Here is an 18,836-nt window from a genome sequence, read left to right on the forward strand (position 1 = left end):
CTAGAGTCCCTTGTCTGTTTTCTAGTAAGACAAATGGAGCAGTTTTCTTTTGGTATGTTTGTGAAGAGTCAAGGGCCCTGAAGAATGAAAGGGCATACCTGTAGTTCAGAGTGTCTTTGGCCACCTAAATGAATCAAGATGATCACTCAGTGTTTACTTCGTACAAAGTCGGCACACCCAGGTGGTGCTAGCAAGCTCTTGTCCTGTCTTGCCCTACCTTAGAGTAAGGAAAATTCTTTTGCTTATGTTTGGAAACAACAGGTCCGGAGAAAAGTTAAAAAAAAAAAAAAAAAAAAGAAAGAAAGAAAAGAAAAAAGAACAGGACAAAACACGTATTTAGCAATCAGTGACACAGAATATGAAACAACATAGACAATAATATTGCCGACTTTTACTGCAGTGGTCTGAGGCCCTGGCTGCAATTAAGTATTGCAGGGAAAATCCTTTAGCAATGTGCGACTGACTCTCACTCCAGATGAAATGAGCTCTTCAGAACTCTCCCTGCCTTAAGCTCCTCGGGTCATGCTAATGAGCAGCCAAGCTGACAGTCTTAAGTGCTTTAGATTATGCCTGTCTTCCCGTGTTTTTCAAATCTGTTTTAGCCGCAACAGCCAAGAGAGAGTCAGTGCTGCCTTCATTAAAAAAAGGGGAAAATTGGAATAGTGAGAACCTGCCATCCTATGACTGAGTTAAGCATGTCTTTTGGGTGTATAGCTTGTAACCTGATTTTATTATTTTGGTACAAGCTATTTGTTTCAGCTGAGCAGGCAAAACCCAGGACCCGTGAATGTCAGAATAGACTCCCCAGAGAGGCTCTGTTGCAAGCCTCTGTTCAACTGTTCCTTACCCTTCAGTGTTTTTTACTCTCTACTATATTTAGTACATTTCTTCTGTCTTAGGCCACTTTGGAGAATCCTTCTGAGATCTAAACTGAATTTTTTTTTTTTCTTTTTTAACTCACTTAGAAGAAAGTTGTAACTGTGGGAACGATGGAGGTCTGGAGGTCTGGAGCTCTAGTCTGAAAGCCCCAGTGATGCTGGAAGGGGTTGGCTTTTGGCTTCTATGTATACAATCACCACCATCATGTAGTATTTATGAAATACTACACACGTGATTTTGAACTAAGCCCAGCACAGAGATCACATCTGCTTTCTCCAAGACTAGTAATTTAACGTGGTCTGATAGCTCACTTGGGCCAGCTGTGGGTATATAAGCACAAGGCTGCCGCCAGCAACCCCACATTTATATCAGCCTCAGTACTGCAGAATAAACCCAGGAATACATCAGATACAGGAGCAGAGGAATAGCCAGGAAAGGGAGAAAGCTGCCAAGGTGTCTGTCAGGACTCAGAATATTTTTCTAATTTGATTTCCACATTGCGGCTGTGGAAAGGACAATGTAGAGCTTGTAATGTAATGTAGAGCTCCAGATTTCATCATAAATGTCTTACAAAAGTTGAGGCTGTCATCACATACTAGAAGGGGCATTAACTATTCCCTTCATTCCTCTAGCTAAGGGAATACCTATTTTCATGATTCTCCTCTAACATGCATGTTAAAACCACCCATAAACCACCCACGTTTCTCCGCTGTTGTTATCTACGTTCATGTAAAATGTACCCCAATCACCAGTGTGGATACTAGGAAATCGAATTCAAATTCTAGACTGTCCCAAGTAGACAGAACTGTGGTTGATATATAGAACCAACAGCTAGAACTGAGGTTTTTAGTTTTTATTCAATAATTAATATTTAAAGCCGTACTTTCAGGGTTATGGAAAGAAAGTATTAATTTACAACTTTTAAAAAATGTACTATTTGTTGAGCATGGAGCCACACATCTATGATCATCATGCTTGGGACAAAGGCCTGGAGTCAGGATTTCAAGTCAATGCTTGACTATGTCGTTAGTGAGCTTGAGACTAGCCTTGGTTACATGAGACCCTGTCTTAACCCCTGTAACCCCTATGCAAATATTGTCCATTTCTGAATGGAAAAACCAGTTATTCCCTGTGAATAAGGCTTTGGATTCATCCACCCCATTGTCAGTGAATGTCCAACATTAAAGAATGCAGTCAAGGTGGTAAACTGAGAATAATAGCAAGAATAATAGAATAATAACAATTTCAATAATATGAAATTGTACTGAGTGCAAATTTACATTTCAAAACCTCATAGAGTTTTGAAAATAACTGTACCTTGATTGTAGCCACTAAATTCTATAACCTATAAAAGCATTGAAAGAAAGCACGTGCTACATATCAGAGGGCAAGAAATGTTTGTGGAAAACATTCATAATTTGTATATTGTTGAAGGTCAGTTAGAATATCCAGCTAACTGGAACTCTTCTCCTTGACTTCTTTGATGGTGGAGTCATATAATGTCTTAATAGTATTTCTTAGGAGTATGGTGTGCCATTCATTACAGATGGAGACTTATTGCAGACAAGTAGATTTTATTTTATGGGACTGTTTTGAATGTTACTCTGAGAGCATTGATTATCGCTCATCCACAGAGATGATATCAATTATAGCACGACAAAAAGGGAAAAAAATCTTGGCAATTAGTCCTTGTAATATGTGTATTCAAAGTTGTTCTGAAATGTTGCAAAACTCAAAACCTCATAAAAAATCTGATTCTAAATGAAAAATATGTTAAATCAATTAAGTTGTGAGACAGCCTTGAAGAGCTAATGGATGAGAATCAGGCCATTTATTCCCCCTGAGATTTTATTTATTTAATTTATTATTTTATTTATTACAATTTATTCACTTTGTATCCCAGCTGTAGCCCCTTCCCTCATCCCCTCCCAATCTTGCCCTCTCTCTCTCTTCTCTTGTGCCCCTTCCCCAGTCCACTGGTAGGGCAGGTCCTCCTCCCCTTCCATATGACCCTAGCCTATCAGGTCTCATCAGGACTGGCTGCATTGTCTTCCTCTGTGGCCTGGTAAGGCTGCCCCCAACACAGGGGAGGTGAATAAAGAGCCAGCCACTGAATTCATGTCAGAGACAGCCCTTGTTCCTCTTACTAGGGAACCCACTTGGACACTGAGCTGCCATGGGCTACATCTGTGCAAGGGTTCTAAATTATCTCCATGAATGGTCCTTGGCTGAAGTATCAGTCTCAGAAAAGACCCCTGTGCCTAGATTTTTATTATTATTATTATTATTCTGTTGCTCTCCTTGTGGCGCTCTTGTCCTCTCCAGGTCTTTCTCTTTCTGTCTCCTCCTTTCATAAAATTCCCTGCACTCTGCCCAATGTTTGGCTATGAGTCTCAGCATCTGCTTTAATACCCTGGTGGGTCGTCTTTCAGAGGCCCTGTGTGACATTTGCTCAACCACATTTATAGCAGCTTTATTCATAATAGCCAGAACCTGGAAACAACCCAGATGTCCCTCAACTGAGGAATGGATACAGGAATTGTGATACATGTAGACAGTGGAATGCTACTCAGCAATTAAAAACAAGAAAATCAGGAAATGTACAGGCAAATGGTAGGGACTAGAAAAGATGATCCTGAGTGAGGTATCCCAGAAGGAGAAAGGCACACATGGTGTATACTCGCTTAAAAGTGGATATTAGACATATAATATAGGATAAACCTACAGAAGTCTGTACACCTAAAGAAGCTAAGCAAGAAGGAGGACCCTGGGTCAGCTGCTCAGTCCTCATTGAGAAAGGCCACTGGGATAGATAGCGGAAGAGGGAGAAAACAGGGGGTACTTTATTTTTATGTGTGTGAATGTTTTGCCTGTGTGTGTGTGATGCACCATGTGTGTGCTATGCCTGCAGAGGCCAGAATAGGGCATTTGATCCCCTGTGGACTGTAGTTACAGATAGTTTGTGAAGCAGCCATGTAGGTGATAGAACTTGAACCTGGGCCCTCTGGAAGAGGAATAAGGATCCTTGACTGCTGGGTTGTCTCTCTAGACCGCCTCCTGAGATTTTAAACAGCTAATATAAAAACAAGTCACCTAGACGTCCCATTGCTCCTAGAAGCCAACGTGGCAGATAATAGGTTCCGGGTGACTGTACTCAGTGACCCCTCCCATACTCTGCTTTTCTGATCCTGCTGACCTCCAGGAAAGGGATGACGTTCATGGACGCAGCTACTGCAGCTTGGCCACACTGCTTTCTGCAGTTCCTCAGGGGGACTGCTTGGTGCCAGGACTGGCTTTCCCCTAGCTTTGGTTGGCAAAGGATGTAGAGAAATGACTAGAACCCGCCATTGCAAGGTTTATTTCTTCATTTACATGCAGCTCTGAAATAAATTTCAGGACCACATGCCATTATTAAATTTATAATTCTTCCTGGAGAAATTTTTAAGGAAACCACCATAGATTTATGGAATATTTTTAAGTCACAAATCTGATTCTAAATATGAACATTAAAAGAATGTATATTGTTATATAACTTTGTGCCCATTTTAGAATATTATTTATCAAAGGGTATAAGTGCTGTTTCTATTTCTTCAGATGAGGGGATTAGATGAGAGCCATACCCAAGCTTTACGAATACACGGCTTGGGCTGAGCCCAGAATGTTTCTATCTAACTATCCCTAGGCCTAGGCATGGGAGCTTTTAGCCTCAGTCAATCTAATCTTCTGCAATCCTGGACCTTGAAAGCTTTAGCTTCCAGCCTCCATCTGCTAACCTAGGTCTAGAATTTTTTCAGCCTCCAAGACTTACTGATGAATAAGCTCACACTTTCTAGTTCTTACTGAGCTCTGGCCAGCTGGTTCAGCTCCACAGTTCTGGCTCAAAACTCTTCTTCAAGCTGACTGCTTGACTTTTTTCAGTTCTCACTGAATCGCTCTGCTTGGAAAAACTGCCTCCTGAACTGAACTGCACCAAACTCTACTATCATCACCAACTCTACTGTCTCCATGGACTGTCCTGATCTCTCTGTTCCACTCCGCTCTTAAGTAGTTTGTCTTTCCTGTCTGTTCTCATGAGAGTTGGGCGTATCCTATCTCTGACTCATTCTGTCAGATCTTTCTCTGATTCGTCACTTAGTCTGCCCCTTGATTAGATGTCATTATTTGGGATTAAAGCTGTATACTAAAGGTATGTCTTATTCTAGCCAGGATTAAATGTGTGTATTCCAGCAGGAGGGATTAAAGGTGTGTACTTAGGACTTCTCTGTGTCCCAGCTGGCTCACATAGACCTAGGTCTTTGGATCTGATCCCTTGTCAGAGTAGCCCATGTTGCAGGATTAAAATTCCTCAGCAAAAATGCTTGTTGAATTTGAACGCCTGATAGTCAAACTATTTAAATTTAATTGCAGTTATAGAAATAGTGGGTTTTAGGGCCTTGAAATGAAATGCATGTCTTGGTTTCAATAGTAGTTTCTACCATTTCTCACAGTTCTAAATTTTATTATTTTGAATTAGGAACCTCAGTAGTATATTATTAATCCAATAAAATAATCCTTCCAAGTAGTTTCCATCCTGGCTTTTCCTCCTTCACATATCTCAAAAAAATTACATATTCTTTTTACATATGAGTCAAGAGTCTGCCATAATGTAATTATATCAAAATGTGCCCATTGAAGAATGCGCAGCCATCAAATACTAAGGAAAGGCTGGGCTCTACCAAGCACATTGCCTTGTTCCATGACTGGCAGTAATAGCAAGGGTCTGTCACATTTTATTTCTGAAAGAGTTGTGGTGCTTGAACTATGTTCCACATAGAGTTGACAGTGTACTGAGGACCGATCATTCACAACTCCTGTATTGCTCAGTGAAAGTCAATTAATTGCATAGGAAGCTTATCATGTGAGCATATGATATATGTTCATAGATCGACTTTGCTATGACTCAAAGCTTCTCAATGTCTGAGGCTCATTATAAACTACTGAGTACACTACATTAAGAATTAAATGGGATGGCACAAGAAGCATAGTGTGCTCATTAAAACGCTGTCTTCTTTGAATTTTCCATGGTAATGACATATAGATGGTCACTGTGGAAGTAACTGCCTGATATATGTGATCTATGATATCAGTTAGACACTTCAAGTAGACACAACCAGTCAGATATAGCTTATACAGCAATAAGGTTGATTTAAAAAAAAAAAGATAGTTTCTAGACAAATAGAAAAGTTGAATGACGTTACGTTTTGTCTTAGAAATAAACCCTAACGGTTGGGGGAAATCTTAAAATCTCTGTTTCTGCCTTTTCTGGTGGGAACAGGAAATTAAATTATTATTCCTTTTAGTTTCCACCCTGCAGTAAGATAAAGTAATACGAGGAAAGTGATTTGACTTTTGGAGGTATTTATAGGCATTATTGGCTGTAGTGTGCTCTGCCTCCTGAACTGGAGCGGGTGGCCTATCCGTTGCTGTCCTTCTCCGGGAACTTCTCTTCACAGTGTGTGTCCCCCCCCCCCCCCCCCCCCCCCCCCCCCCCCCCCGCATGATGCAACCGTGCTACACAGCATGCCTGTACTGTACTTGACCTTCCTAACCGATTGGTATCTTTTCACAGAATAATGATGGCAGCATTGACTTCCGAGAGTATGTGATCGGCCTGTCTGTCTTGTGCAACCCTGCCAACACAGAGGAGATTATCCAGGTGGCATTTAAGGTAATGCCAACCCCGTTGACTACATCTTGGTGGGCCTTGCAAATTTGTGTTGACTCTAACTCCATTATTTGGAAAATCAGTGAATCTGTCCCACAAGTTTATAGATCTGCTCTGACATGTTTGGGAGGGTAATGCAATTAAGTCGATTGCTACTGAGAGTAAAAAAAAAAAAAAAAGAAAGACAAGTGTCTGTTTAAACAGAGATGGAAATAACCTGGGTACGAGTATCAAGATCAAAGAGCAGGTGATTTACCAAATTAATGTTGTTTCTTTTCAGCCCTTTTTTTGAAGCCCTGAAATAAGATTTATAAATAAATACCACTCCTTGCCCCTCATCCTAATTCATCTAGAAAGTTCTGGTCTGTCCTTATTTTTGCATCTGTCAGATCTTTTAAGTGGCATTTTGGTGCTAGAATTTATTTTGTGTGGTGATGTCAGGCCGACATCATCATAAATGTCCCAGTGTTCTACCTGCTGTATTGAGTAATGAGTACTGTAGTACTCAACATATTTTCAGTGTAGTACAGGGATCTAAATTAGGAGGGAAAAAATCTCTCTTATCCCCAGCAAAGCTTGAGGAAAATGTATATTGTGAAGCGCCAGACTGCACTTACCACTCATACATACTACGTACCAAAGTGTATGTCCTTCTGAGAGCAGAGCTGCCTCATCTGTTAGTGTTTCATCATGGCGTTTCCTTTCAGCTCTAAGTTCGTGGGGTCATCTCTCAACTGAGACTGGGCTTTCATGTCCCCACTGGTCTTACCAAGCTGGGTTCATTGATTTATAAGCCTCAGTTTCCCTCTAGCACGAAAGCCAGTGCCCTTCTCTCCTCTTCTCTCTCTCCCTGGTTTTCGCTGAGATAGAGATTCCCCCTGTGGCCCCAACAAGTTTTCCTCCTCTCTATTAGCTCTAAAAACTCTGGCCAAGACTCCTTTTTCCTGGTTTAGAGGCCACCAGGGATGGCCTTTGAGATTCCATGTGTTGGGTCATTGTTGGAGGAATCCCTGTGGGTGCTTTCTATTGCAAATTTCTTTCAATGTAAACAACTGGATGTAAAGAACTTCATGGTTGATGCTCAGTAGTAGATGGGCATGATGCAGAGGCCACATGCTCTCCCGAAGTTTCAAACCTTCAGCTTTTAGACTTCCTCATCAAAAACCTAAAATGACACATCGAGCTAACTTACTCCAATCCAGACATCTCTGTTTCTGTTTTGGGATTGTATGTGTAATTACATGTTTGACGGAGCAAATAGTCACTTTTGGTTTTCCAGTGAAAGACCCAATAGAAAAGTTGGCCCTTAATCACAGTAATTACTGTCTTTAAAGAATTCGTGAAAATCTTGACCAGCCTAGACCTTGGCTTGAAGATGGAGGAGGGAAGAGATACTTACATCTAAAATTAGCTCATTTTTCTCTATGGCAAGGGACATGACTTACATTGGTTTTTATTTATCTATCTATGTATTTGTCTATCTATCTATCTATCTATCTACCTACCTATATTTTTTCGAGACAAGGTTTCACTCTGTAGCTCAGGATGGCTCAAACTTGAAGTACTTTTATCTCAACCCTTGGAGTGTTAGTTAGGGTTACAGGTACAGGCCACCATCCCCAGCTCATACTGGTTATCATTAGCTGCCTTTTTAGTATGTTTTATATTTTGTGACTGTTGTTGCAATTTTTTTGTGTGTTCTGTTAGTAATATGTTTTCATAGTACATAGAATCCTGTCACATCCTTTTCTGTGGTAAGTACATTACAACTAACTTCCTATCTTTTATTTCCTCTTTATGTTGAGCTATACAAGTAGAATAGTTGAGGTTTTTAGATGCAAGCAGTGGAATCAACTCTGGCTGATTGGCAAAAATCGTTAGTGTATAAGGCCAGGGAAGAGGCCTAGGAGAATGCGCTGAACCAGCCCAGGCCAGAGGTCCTGACTGTAGGAACAGTCTTAAACCCTTCCTTGAGCCCTGCGATTAAATTAAGTGAGCTGTCAGTCCATAATTCACATTCAAGGGTGGTCTGAAAGGTCTTTGACTATGGGCTTAATAGGAAATACAGAATTATCTAATTAGGGGTTCTTCAGTATTTTATACAATGGAAAATATCATTCCCATAAGGAAACTGGATATCAAGCTTTCTATCAGGGTTCAGACTGAGATTTGTTGGAGATCTGTGAGTTGGCCCGCAGAGATGATTGTGAGTTCTTACTGAGGGAGGGAAATCAAGATGGGGAAGTTTCAGTGTAGGGTGGCTGTGGCCAAGTATCCCTATAGAAGAAGGAAGACCCAGGAACGACCTGGAGAGATAAAATAGGGAAGGGAGAACTCAAGCTATGCCAAGGGTATGGCCTATTAAGATGGATCAGAGAGACTCTTTAAAGAATGGAGGGCTGAAGAAGACTGGAACCTGTGGAGAGGGGGTGCCCTGTCCCTGCTGTTACTGTATGAAGTCCAAGATACCTGAGGAGCCTGTGGTCTACAGTTTATGAAAGCCTGTCAATTCACTTCTCTCTTGCCAGTCACCTTCAACCCCCGGTTAAAAGCTCAACACAGGAAATGGTCCAGAAGCCTGTTTTCCCATCTTGGGGTAACAAATGCCAACTTTGAGCTGTGGATTTTTTTTTTCTTACCCACTATTCAGTATTCACTCATATTTCTTTCCATGATTACCAGGCCTTACCAATACCAATTGTCTCCATGTCTTTGATATAATGTTTGCTCAAAAGTGGAGACTTTAATCACTGGGGCTTCAGTACTGACCGCCAGCATTTGAATGTTGGCTCTGCCACCTACATGTTGTGTACCCTGGGACAGAAAGAACTACCTACCTTCATTCATCAGGCCTCAGCTACCTCACATCTAAGAGAGGGCTGACAGTAGCACTTGCTGGCACAATGTTATTGGGAACATTAAGGGTTAATACATGCAAAGGGAACTGAATCCCTTTGATCAGTGTCTGTAAAGAATGAGTTATAATTAAAAGTTATTAATAACTAGAGAGGATTTTGATTACTCGTTATCCATCATTTATTTACTTCTCTTCTGCTGTGTGACTTTTTAACCTTCCCAGGCCACTGCTTTTCTCTCCACCCATAAATATAATCACCTCTCATGCCTGTGTCAGGTCACTGTCTTCCTTGGCCCACGCATCTCAGTGGTGGCTGTCCCGGGCTGGGCCTTTAGTCTGTTCTATCTCAGCAGAGAAGCTGCTCACGCCCATGGATTCCGTACTTTCCTGAATTTTTACCTAAACCTTATCAGTGTCTTGAGCTCCTAGCTGACTTTTTTCCCCTCTTACTCTTGGCACTCAAATTTAATTTTCTAGGCCCACCTCTTGATCTCATTTGTCAGTAGTTCTTATGACTGTTTTCCTCTGTTACCCAACTAGAAAGCTTCCTCTCTTTGGCTCCTCATTCCTGCAAACCTTTTCTGCAAATCCTACCTGTGCTGCTTATGAAGTCTGCCCTTCCTGTCCTGCTTGTTCACCCTAGACTTGGCTCTCTTGCTTGCCTTTAGCAGCCTCCTGCCCCACCCTGTCCTACACACTCTGCTTGGGAATACATGTGATTTCATCACTTCCTCTTCCAGTATTAGGTGGGGCCATATGCACTCACCATGACCGGGTTCTGGCTTTTCCATCAGTCTCTAGACTTAAGTCCCAGGGATTCGCCTGCCTTTCATCTTCTGGAAATATCTCTTTATGATATGAGTTGATATGGCTCTTTATGATATCATATGGCCCTCTTCATGAGAGCCAACGGTAATGACAGCTTCTCTGGAGAGCCTTTGTGGATGATTATGATTAACCATGTCCCCCCAGGGCTCTCATGTCTTCTGGTATGTACTTTGGCATGTCCCCTATTCTAATTCTGTCCCTTTCCACCACCAAGCTGCTTTAAGTTTTTAAATTTTATAAGAGTAGCAGATATCATTCTCTCTTTTTCTCTCTCTCTATATAGATGTAGATCTATCGCATGCATATACCACATGCATATACATTATGTATATGTATATATATATACATTATATATGTTTGTGTGTGTGTCTTATACAATAACTATTTCCATTATTAAAAACTTTACCTTCCAATACAATACCGTAGGCTTTAGGGCCTTGCCTTTGTGTGCTGTTTCCCTTGCAGCTCTTTGACGTTGATGAGGACGGCTACATAACAGAGGAGGAGTTTTGCACCATTCTGCAGGCTTCTCTTGGAGTGCCTGACCTTGATGTTTCTGGTCTCTTCAGGGAAATTTCCCAGGGGGACTCAGTCTCCTACGGTGAGTAGACAGCCCCCCCCCCATTATTAGGAGCGCATGAATTGAGGGTCAGATGAGTTTGTTTCCCTAGGCTAACTATTGGTACTAGAATGATGGCGATGACTGAAATATTGTCAGGTTGGCGATAGCTAATTGTTGAAGACTGGCATGCTAGGTTTTCTTTTATATTTTGTGCATATAAACTTCTTTTTATCGGTAGCCCGTGTTTTCACATTTGTGTTTGGCAAAGAACAAAGGATTTAAGTAATTTTCTTAAGATTGTCAGAGCCAGAATTCCAATTCGAAGAGTCTGACCGTAGAGGCTGTACTGTGATGACACCTCAGGGCTTTCATTTGTGCTGAGAGTGTGGCCAGCCTGCCCTGAGTGAGCTAAGCAACTGCGATAGAGGTGTGTAGACCAGGGCCCTAACAGGACTAATAGCTGAACAGTTTACTGATGTGCAGTAGTTCATGTCAACCTGGGGTCAGCCTTTGTCTTTTTCATCCTGTGGCAAGCACCCATGAGGGAGTGACCGTCACCAAAGAAGGCCTATGGTATAGATGCAGACCCATACATTAGCTTCTCCTTCATCCTGGTGGCTCAAGACCACACATCAAACAATGATGGTGAATCACTTTCCCTGTATTTCCCATTGTAGTCCTTAAAAAAAAAAATCCTGCCGCTGTGCAGAGGCCTAAGTGATTATTTCCTGCTTAGCTTTGATGTGGTCCTGGATGCCAGCCTGGCTTGTCTTCCCCAAGCTTTCCCCTCTGGCTGGAGGAGCACTCTCTAACTACCTAATTACCTTGCCCTCATGGTGGTCATAGCTTATTAATACCCGTGGGATGGGCTCCAGCTTACTAATACTCAGGTCACATATTTTTCTTACTGTGTGTTTAGTTGCTGCTGTTTTGGCTCCCTATATTCTTTTATATAATTGCATACAAAGGGCCATGAATCTATTGAGTCCATTAAAAAAAGAAAAAAGCTCTTCAAAAACTCACGTGAACTAAATTTTCTTTGGTCATTTGCTTCTATAACACCCTCTATTACTCCTTTTATTTTTAAGATTTATTTATTTATTATGTATACAGTATTCTGCCTGAATATATGCATATGCGTGCAAGCCAGAAGAGGGTACCAAATTTTCTTGTAGATGGTTGTGAGCCATCATGTGATTGCCAGGAATTGAACTCAGGACCTCTGGAAGAGCAACCAGTGCTCTTAACCTCTGAGCCATCTCTCCAGCCCCCTCTCTATTACTCTTAATACCAAATTTTTAAAGAAACTTTTTTTGAGAGTTTCTTTATTTTATTGGTATCTACTGAATTTTAAACTATCTTGTAGCACCTGAGACTTTTTTTTTCTCAAAATGCTATTATTTTTTCTCATCTTTAGATTTGCAATAAAAATTTCTAAAATGTCACATTATTTTAATTAGATAAACATACTTTTATATGTGTAATATTTCTTATCTTTTTAAATATCTTTTATTTATTACAATTTATTCATTTTGTATCCCAGCTGTAGCCCTCCATCCCTCTTCTCCTCCCATTCTCCTCCCCTAGTTCAGAGTAACAGAACCAAAAAAATCTGAACCCAGGGGTCTTTTCTGAACTTATTTATTTTTATATTTGTTTATTTGTATGGTCATGTGAGTTTATGTGCATACATCCATGCAGGAGCTAACAGAGGCCAGAAGAGGGCATAAGATCCGCTAGAACTGGTATTGTAGATGGTTGTAAGCCAACACGTGGGTGTTTGGAAATACTGAGCAATCTCTCCATCCCAGCACTACCAAATCTTTAAGTGTTTCATTGGAAGATAATGATTTCATTTCAATTAAAAATTGTTTGTAGGTGGCTATGTTTTTGTCAGCTTAAATAATGTTAGAGAATTATGCTACGCGGTTTGGGGTTTTTATTTTTTAGGTTTATTGACTTGATGTGTATGAGGATTTTACTTGTGTTTGTGATGTTTGTGAACCATGTGCACATCTGGTGCTCACAGAGGTCAGAAGCGGGCAATGGATCTCCTAGTACTGGTATTATGGACAATTGTGAGCTGCCATGTGGGTGCTGGGAGCCAAACCCTCTGCAAAAACAAGTCCTCTTGACTGCTGAGGGTCTCTCACCAGTCCCAGTTCTTTAAAACTAAATTTTTTCATGATATAGTCTGATTGTAAATAATACATTTATTTATTTAGTTGGAAAACGTGTACATGTATACAGAGTTTTGATCACACCCACCTCTCATGCTCTCTCTCTCTAACTCCCTCCAGGCCCTCTCAGGATCTCTTCCTTCCAGCGTTGCTTCCTCTTTTTGTAAATACCCCAGTGAGTATTGGGGCTTCACATACGCCCATGATAGGACCATCCACTGAGACACTGGCAATTTGGTGATCTACCAGTGGCCAGAGTTTTGTATTTTTCAGTTTAACCTTTTTTCCTTTCAGAATATCTAAAGTATCTCCCCAAATACTATGTAAGTCCAAATCATAAAAAAATAAATAAATATTTGAGATATTTAAGTATTTTTAAAAATAAATGTTGACATGAGGTAAGAACATTATCCTTTTAATTTTTATCATTCTTAGTTCTCCATTAGTCAAATCAATGGCCCAATTCTACTCATAGTCACTTCATAGCACTTCTAAAAAGGAGATACTGTTTTGAGACAAGGTCTCACGATATAGCCCTAGCTGGCTTGGAACCCACCAAGATCCGCCTGCTTATGTCTCCCAAGTGCTGGGTCTAAAGTTATACACTACCATGCCTCAACCCCTAGAAATAAGGTACCATGTTAGTGCCATGGATATCCCATCCAAGGGCCTCAATCCTGAACAAAGCACAAGTCTTACAAGTAGAGCTTTAGATCTAGTAAGTCAATTCTTGTGCTCATAAGTCTGTCTTAGAAGTCTTTCAGGTTTTTCTCTTCACTGAAATGGGCTAAAGATGTGGAAGATGTTTTAATACTCAGGACAGTATTGTATTTTGGAAACTCAAGGCAATGGGAGACTCGAGATTGAACTCTTCATTGATAAACTCATTACCTTTATCTCAGTTCCCAGACCTACACTGAGAGATAAAAGAGTCAGGACTTGGGGCTCCTGTAATATAATTATTGAATGTGCTCGCCATTATTAATTATAAGTTTGGGCTCAGTTTTTCAAGACTGCATCTTTCTACCTAAGAGTTAAGGGTTAAAAAATACTTTTGAAATCTAACCATAGACAGTCTTGAATAACAGATTTACAAAAAAACATAGAAAAATGGAATAAAATTAAAATGTACAGCACAGTGAACGTTATGATGTGAACACCTGTGTAACTTTCATTCGAGACATGAAGGAAGTGTTTCTGGAGCTCCTGGGAGCCCCTCATGGCCCTTCATGGCCACAGCCTCTTCCTCACTCAGGAAGGAACTCTGCCCCTTGCTTTATGTCATCATTTCACCCCAAAAGTCGGTGACACAACATGTTTAAGTTTTGTCTAAGTTTTTGAACTTTATGTGAATGAGCTCTAATAAATCTGTATTCTTTTATACCTGGCATTTTTCATTCAGCATACCCAGTCACAAATTCATCCTTTTGTTCGTTCACTTTCATTGCATTCATTATGCTCTGAGAATATGCTGCAGCTTTATCCATTGCTACTGTGGGGCTAAGCCGTTTTCTTTTTCCCTAATCATGAATGATGTTGCTTTGTCATGAACGTTTTCACACGTCTCCCAGACACAATTCACAGTTTCCATAGGTTGTGTACCTCCGGATAGAATTATCAAGTTGTTAAAAATATAAATCTTCAACTTGACTATAAATGTTGGAGAAAGTCTTACAAGGCACTTGTACAGTTTATTTCCTCACCAGTTTTTCTTGCATTGAGTAACAGGACTCTGTAATGACTATATGACTAAGATCTTTTGTTAAGTTTCATCGTGCCCAAAGAAGAACCACCTTAATTTATTGATTTTTTTTCTCTCTTCTAGAGGAATTCAAAAGTTTTGCCCTAAAGCACCCAGAATATGCTAAGATATTTACGACATACTTAGATCTCCAGACAAGCCATGTATTTTCGTTGCCGGATGAAGTACAGACGGCTCCCTCTCTGGCTAGTAACAAAGTCAGCCCAGAGAACCATGAGGAGGGCATCTCGGACAAAAAGGTTGACTGAATGTGACAGTGTTCCCAGTGAGGACAGGCGACCTGGGAAAGGTGTTTATAACCTTGTAAACGTGCTTACCAACTACTGTTGTCCAAAGTAGAGAGCTCTTTTTTACTAAAATGATATGTTTTCCTCCTAAAATGTTTTTATTAACCTGCATATATCAAGTAAGCTCCTTCTGTTTTATATTGTGCTATACTGGTTGTGTTAACTGGTGATAAAATGCTGTATATTTTTATGGATTTTTCATAATAAATAAATTCATTGGTCTCACTCTGTACTGGCCAGCATTAATCAACACCCTGTGTTCAGCAAGTACTAACAATTTCCACTCCTTTCACATACAATAATACTATGTTTTCTCTAATTCCTTCCCTTTCTGGAAGGAAGGATAAGGAATCTGAAAAACATGGCAGAATTTTGTATCTATCTTTACAGGTTTATCTTCCCATTTACATTTCAGTTTCTTGGCTAGGAATGGGGTGTGAACCCTTAGTTAGATGAAACGTCCTATGGGCACAGGCTCCCTTTGACATGCACCCCTATTGCAGATTTCTTTAAAATGTATGCTAAGGACTACAGATCCTTTTACACCCTCCATCGTGTAAAAAGGAGTGTGTAAAAAGTCTGTGGCCACAAGCTGAGTGGGAATTGCCTTATTGAGGGGAACAGTGATTGCCTAATGAGAAAATGAATTGTTTGTTACAGAGTTGAATTGAATTTGAGTTGGCTGGTTCCGAAGATAGCACTTTCCCAACAAATAAATCAGATTTGTTCTTTTTCTACAATGGTCAAATTAGTATATTTTACCATCCAATTCAAGAGAGAGTTTTATTGTGTTAATTTTTCTCTCAAACTTTATAGTTTGTCAGAAATATCCACGTGGAAAACTTTCAAGAGCCAAGAGCCAAGGCATGAAAAAGCTTAGTTTGTTAATGTGTATGACCAGGTAGGAATTCCCTTTAGGCTCAGCAAAAATTTCTCCAAATGCTATTTTTATTGGGACCTATGTCTGCATGCTCTTAATGTCATTTACACTTGAGTTTTTGATTAAAGAACCAATTTATTAAAATAATGCACAAAAATAATTGGTTCCTGTTCTGTATTCAGTGTTTGGTACCAAATTCTTTGCTCTTGCCAGGTTTCAGAATTTATTAGACAATCACCAAAAAGCCATAGTTTTAAAGTCAGTTTTGAGGCTTGGAGTATCCTGAAAGTGTTGGAAACTATACTTAATTGAAGGCCTTGATTTTAAACTACTTTAAACACACATGAAGCAGGTGTGTTCTAAGTTAATGGCTAAATACGTACTTGGATAATTGAGCACCAAAATTATATGCTTAAGTATATGTAATTATTTGCTTTTCATATGTCTTAATGCATTTTTAAAGGGTCTTAGATGTGCTGTAGCAATTGCTTACGTAATTAATTATGCTAAGTACTAAGTAATGTTTACACTGATGTCTGCCACAGGCACTGAATTATCTATTCAAGTGAGCACAGAAAGCCCACATGTTAATCTGCTAATCTCAGGGAGTAACATTAGGAATTAGAGGCTTTCTACGAAGCTCTCGGAAATGATCCCATCATTTCCTTTTTATGCTTCCTCGTCTGTCGGTATGGTATTTCTGTTTTATGATTTCACTGATGAATAAATTTACAGTGTAAAACTTGACACTTACAAAGTTCTGGTTCTGTGACATTGCAAGTACATTTTTTTTTTACTTAAAAATACCACACTTTGTGTATTTACATAATTATGAATATAGTTTTTATTGATCTTAGGTAGCATGCTCTACCAGAAAAACTCAGACTTTATCCAAAGTAGTAGTTGCTATGAGTTTTTAGATTTATTTATGTATTTATATTTTATGTTATGTGGGTGTTGTGCCTGTACGTGTGTCTGTCTATCATGTGTGTACAGTGCCCATGAAGGTCAAAGAGGATCCCCTGGTTATTAATCATTGTGTGGGTGCTGGGACCAAACCTGGATCCTCTGCTGGAGCAACCAGTGCTTGTACCCACTGAGCCATCTCTCCAGCCCCATGTAATTATCCTGAAGGAGTTTGACCTGACTGCCTGAATGCTTGGCTATTTCCTATAGAGCACACCTGGACTTTCCTGCCCTCTCCTCTTAATATTCAAGATAAGAAATTAAGTTCCACTGTGGTTATACATCATTATTTCTGCAGCAAACATCAAATGTCAGGGAGACCTGAGCACTAGAAATGGCAGACAGTAAGGATGCACATTAGTAACTAATTTCAGGTATGTTTAACAAGAGGAATGGTGATGGGGTTGAGGTCATCCATAGCTTTGTTTGATTAGTGATGGGGAATTCCTAAACGATGGCGCAACCTTTGATTTAAAATCCGTAACCTCAAGTCTCCTGAGATCCACATCCTCCATTGAGGTTCACCACCCAAAGTTTGCATCACCTCTCAGAACTGAACCACCAGCTTGCGACCAAATGTTCAAACACATAAACCCACTGGGGACATTTTACTTCTAAGACAAAATAACAAAACATAACAAAACAAAAAATCTGGAAAGAGAGAGAGAAGAAATCTTAACTCATCATAAATGTGTTATGTCATCGCTGTGGTATGGCAAAAGGGGTGAAGACCTTCAGAACATTGTTGGTAGGTCATTAATATGCACATCACAAATTGCAGTGAATAGGGTAATTGCCTGAAGAGCTTTGGTCCTTTCTAGCCCAGCTAATGTCACTCTTGTTGCCAAGTGATCGTCACCTCCCTGTGCAGTTTTCAGGTGTCTGTGAAAAGAACACATGTTCTAGCAGGCACCTTTGTACCCTCATACCCAGTTTGCTATTTTTTGTAATACACTAATGGAATGATTTTCTTTAAGTTATTATAAAAGAATCTGTGCACACAAGGAAACAGAAGAAAAAAAGTGGGGAGAATAGACATAATCTGTCTCACTTCCATCACCCTAAATTAATTAGTACTATCATGTGACACACTCTGCAACCTTTTGGCTAAATGTCCTGTCATTCTCAAAGTAACAATCAAATGCAGCAGTTTCCATCTTTTTCACTTACAACATTTAGCCTTTCTAATCGGGCCCAGTTTCCTGCTTCCCTCCTTGCTCGGTAAAGCTGATTCTGGGCTTGGGGTCGCTCTGCTGCCTTGGACAGACTGCTCCCCAGATTTTCACATGGCTTTGTGATCTTCCGGTTTTGAGAAGAGCTCCACACAACGCCACTCGCATTTCACACAGCACTTTGTTGATTCACAGGGTTGGGCGGCCATCACCACAATCTAATTTTATAATAGATTTTAAATCAAATGTCATGTCATCATTTAGGAATACCCCATCGCTAACTGAACAAAGCTGTAGACGCTCTCAAGCCAACACCATTCTTCATGTTAAACCCACCTGAAATTAGTTACTCGTGTGCATCCTTACTGTCTGCCATTTCTAGTGCTCAGGTCTCTCTGACACTTGATGTTTGCTAAAGAAATAATGATAGCATTATCGCTTACTTATTGTTCCTCATAAGGTATAAAAGAAAGTCTTTACAACAAACTTGAAAACCTGGAATCATTATCTCTAAATCTCACATAAAAGCTAAAGCCAGAAAGGTTTTGCTTCTTGTTCAGAGTTATGTAACTGAGAAGACTGGGTTAGGACTTCAAACCCACAGATGTCTGGCTTTCCATGAAGGGGCTTTTGATTAAGCCAATATAATCTGAACCCATAGAACAACCAAGGAATTATATGTCAGGCTGAGGCCTCCAGAAACATAGAAACTAGATAATTTGAGAACCCTCTAGCCACAAAACCTCTAGAATGCTAAAC

General features: G+C 40.1%; 1 protein-coding gene across 2 annotated transcripts in view; it reads left to right on the top strand.

The window, feature by feature from the left end:
• The window catches only part of Lpcat2 (lysophosphatidylcholine acyltransferase 2), a 59,648-nt gene extending 44,313 nt beyond the window's left edge, over positions 1–15,335 (top strand). For both annotated transcript variants that reach the window (XM_055621171.1, XM_055621172.1), the window contains 3 exons: positions 6,488–6,586; positions 10,734–10,869; positions 14,836–15,335. In XM_055621171.1, coding sequence (XP_055477146.1) covers positions 6,488–6,586; positions 10,734–10,869; positions 14,836–15,020 — 420 coding nt within the window. In that variant the 3' untranslated portion in view covers positions 15,021–15,335. The remainder of the gene's footprint in view (positions 1–6,487; positions 6,587–10,733; positions 10,870–14,835) is intronic.
• Positions 15,336–18,836: the final 3,501 nt, after the last annotated feature.

This window comes from Psammomys obesus, unplaced genomic scaffold, assembly GCF_907164565.1.
Source record: "Psammomys obesus unplaced genomic scaffold, mPsaObe1.curated_primary_1811, whole genome shotgun sequence".
Taxonomy (NCBI): Eukaryota; Metazoa; Chordata; class Mammalia; order Rodentia; family Muridae; genus Psammomys; species Psammomys obesus.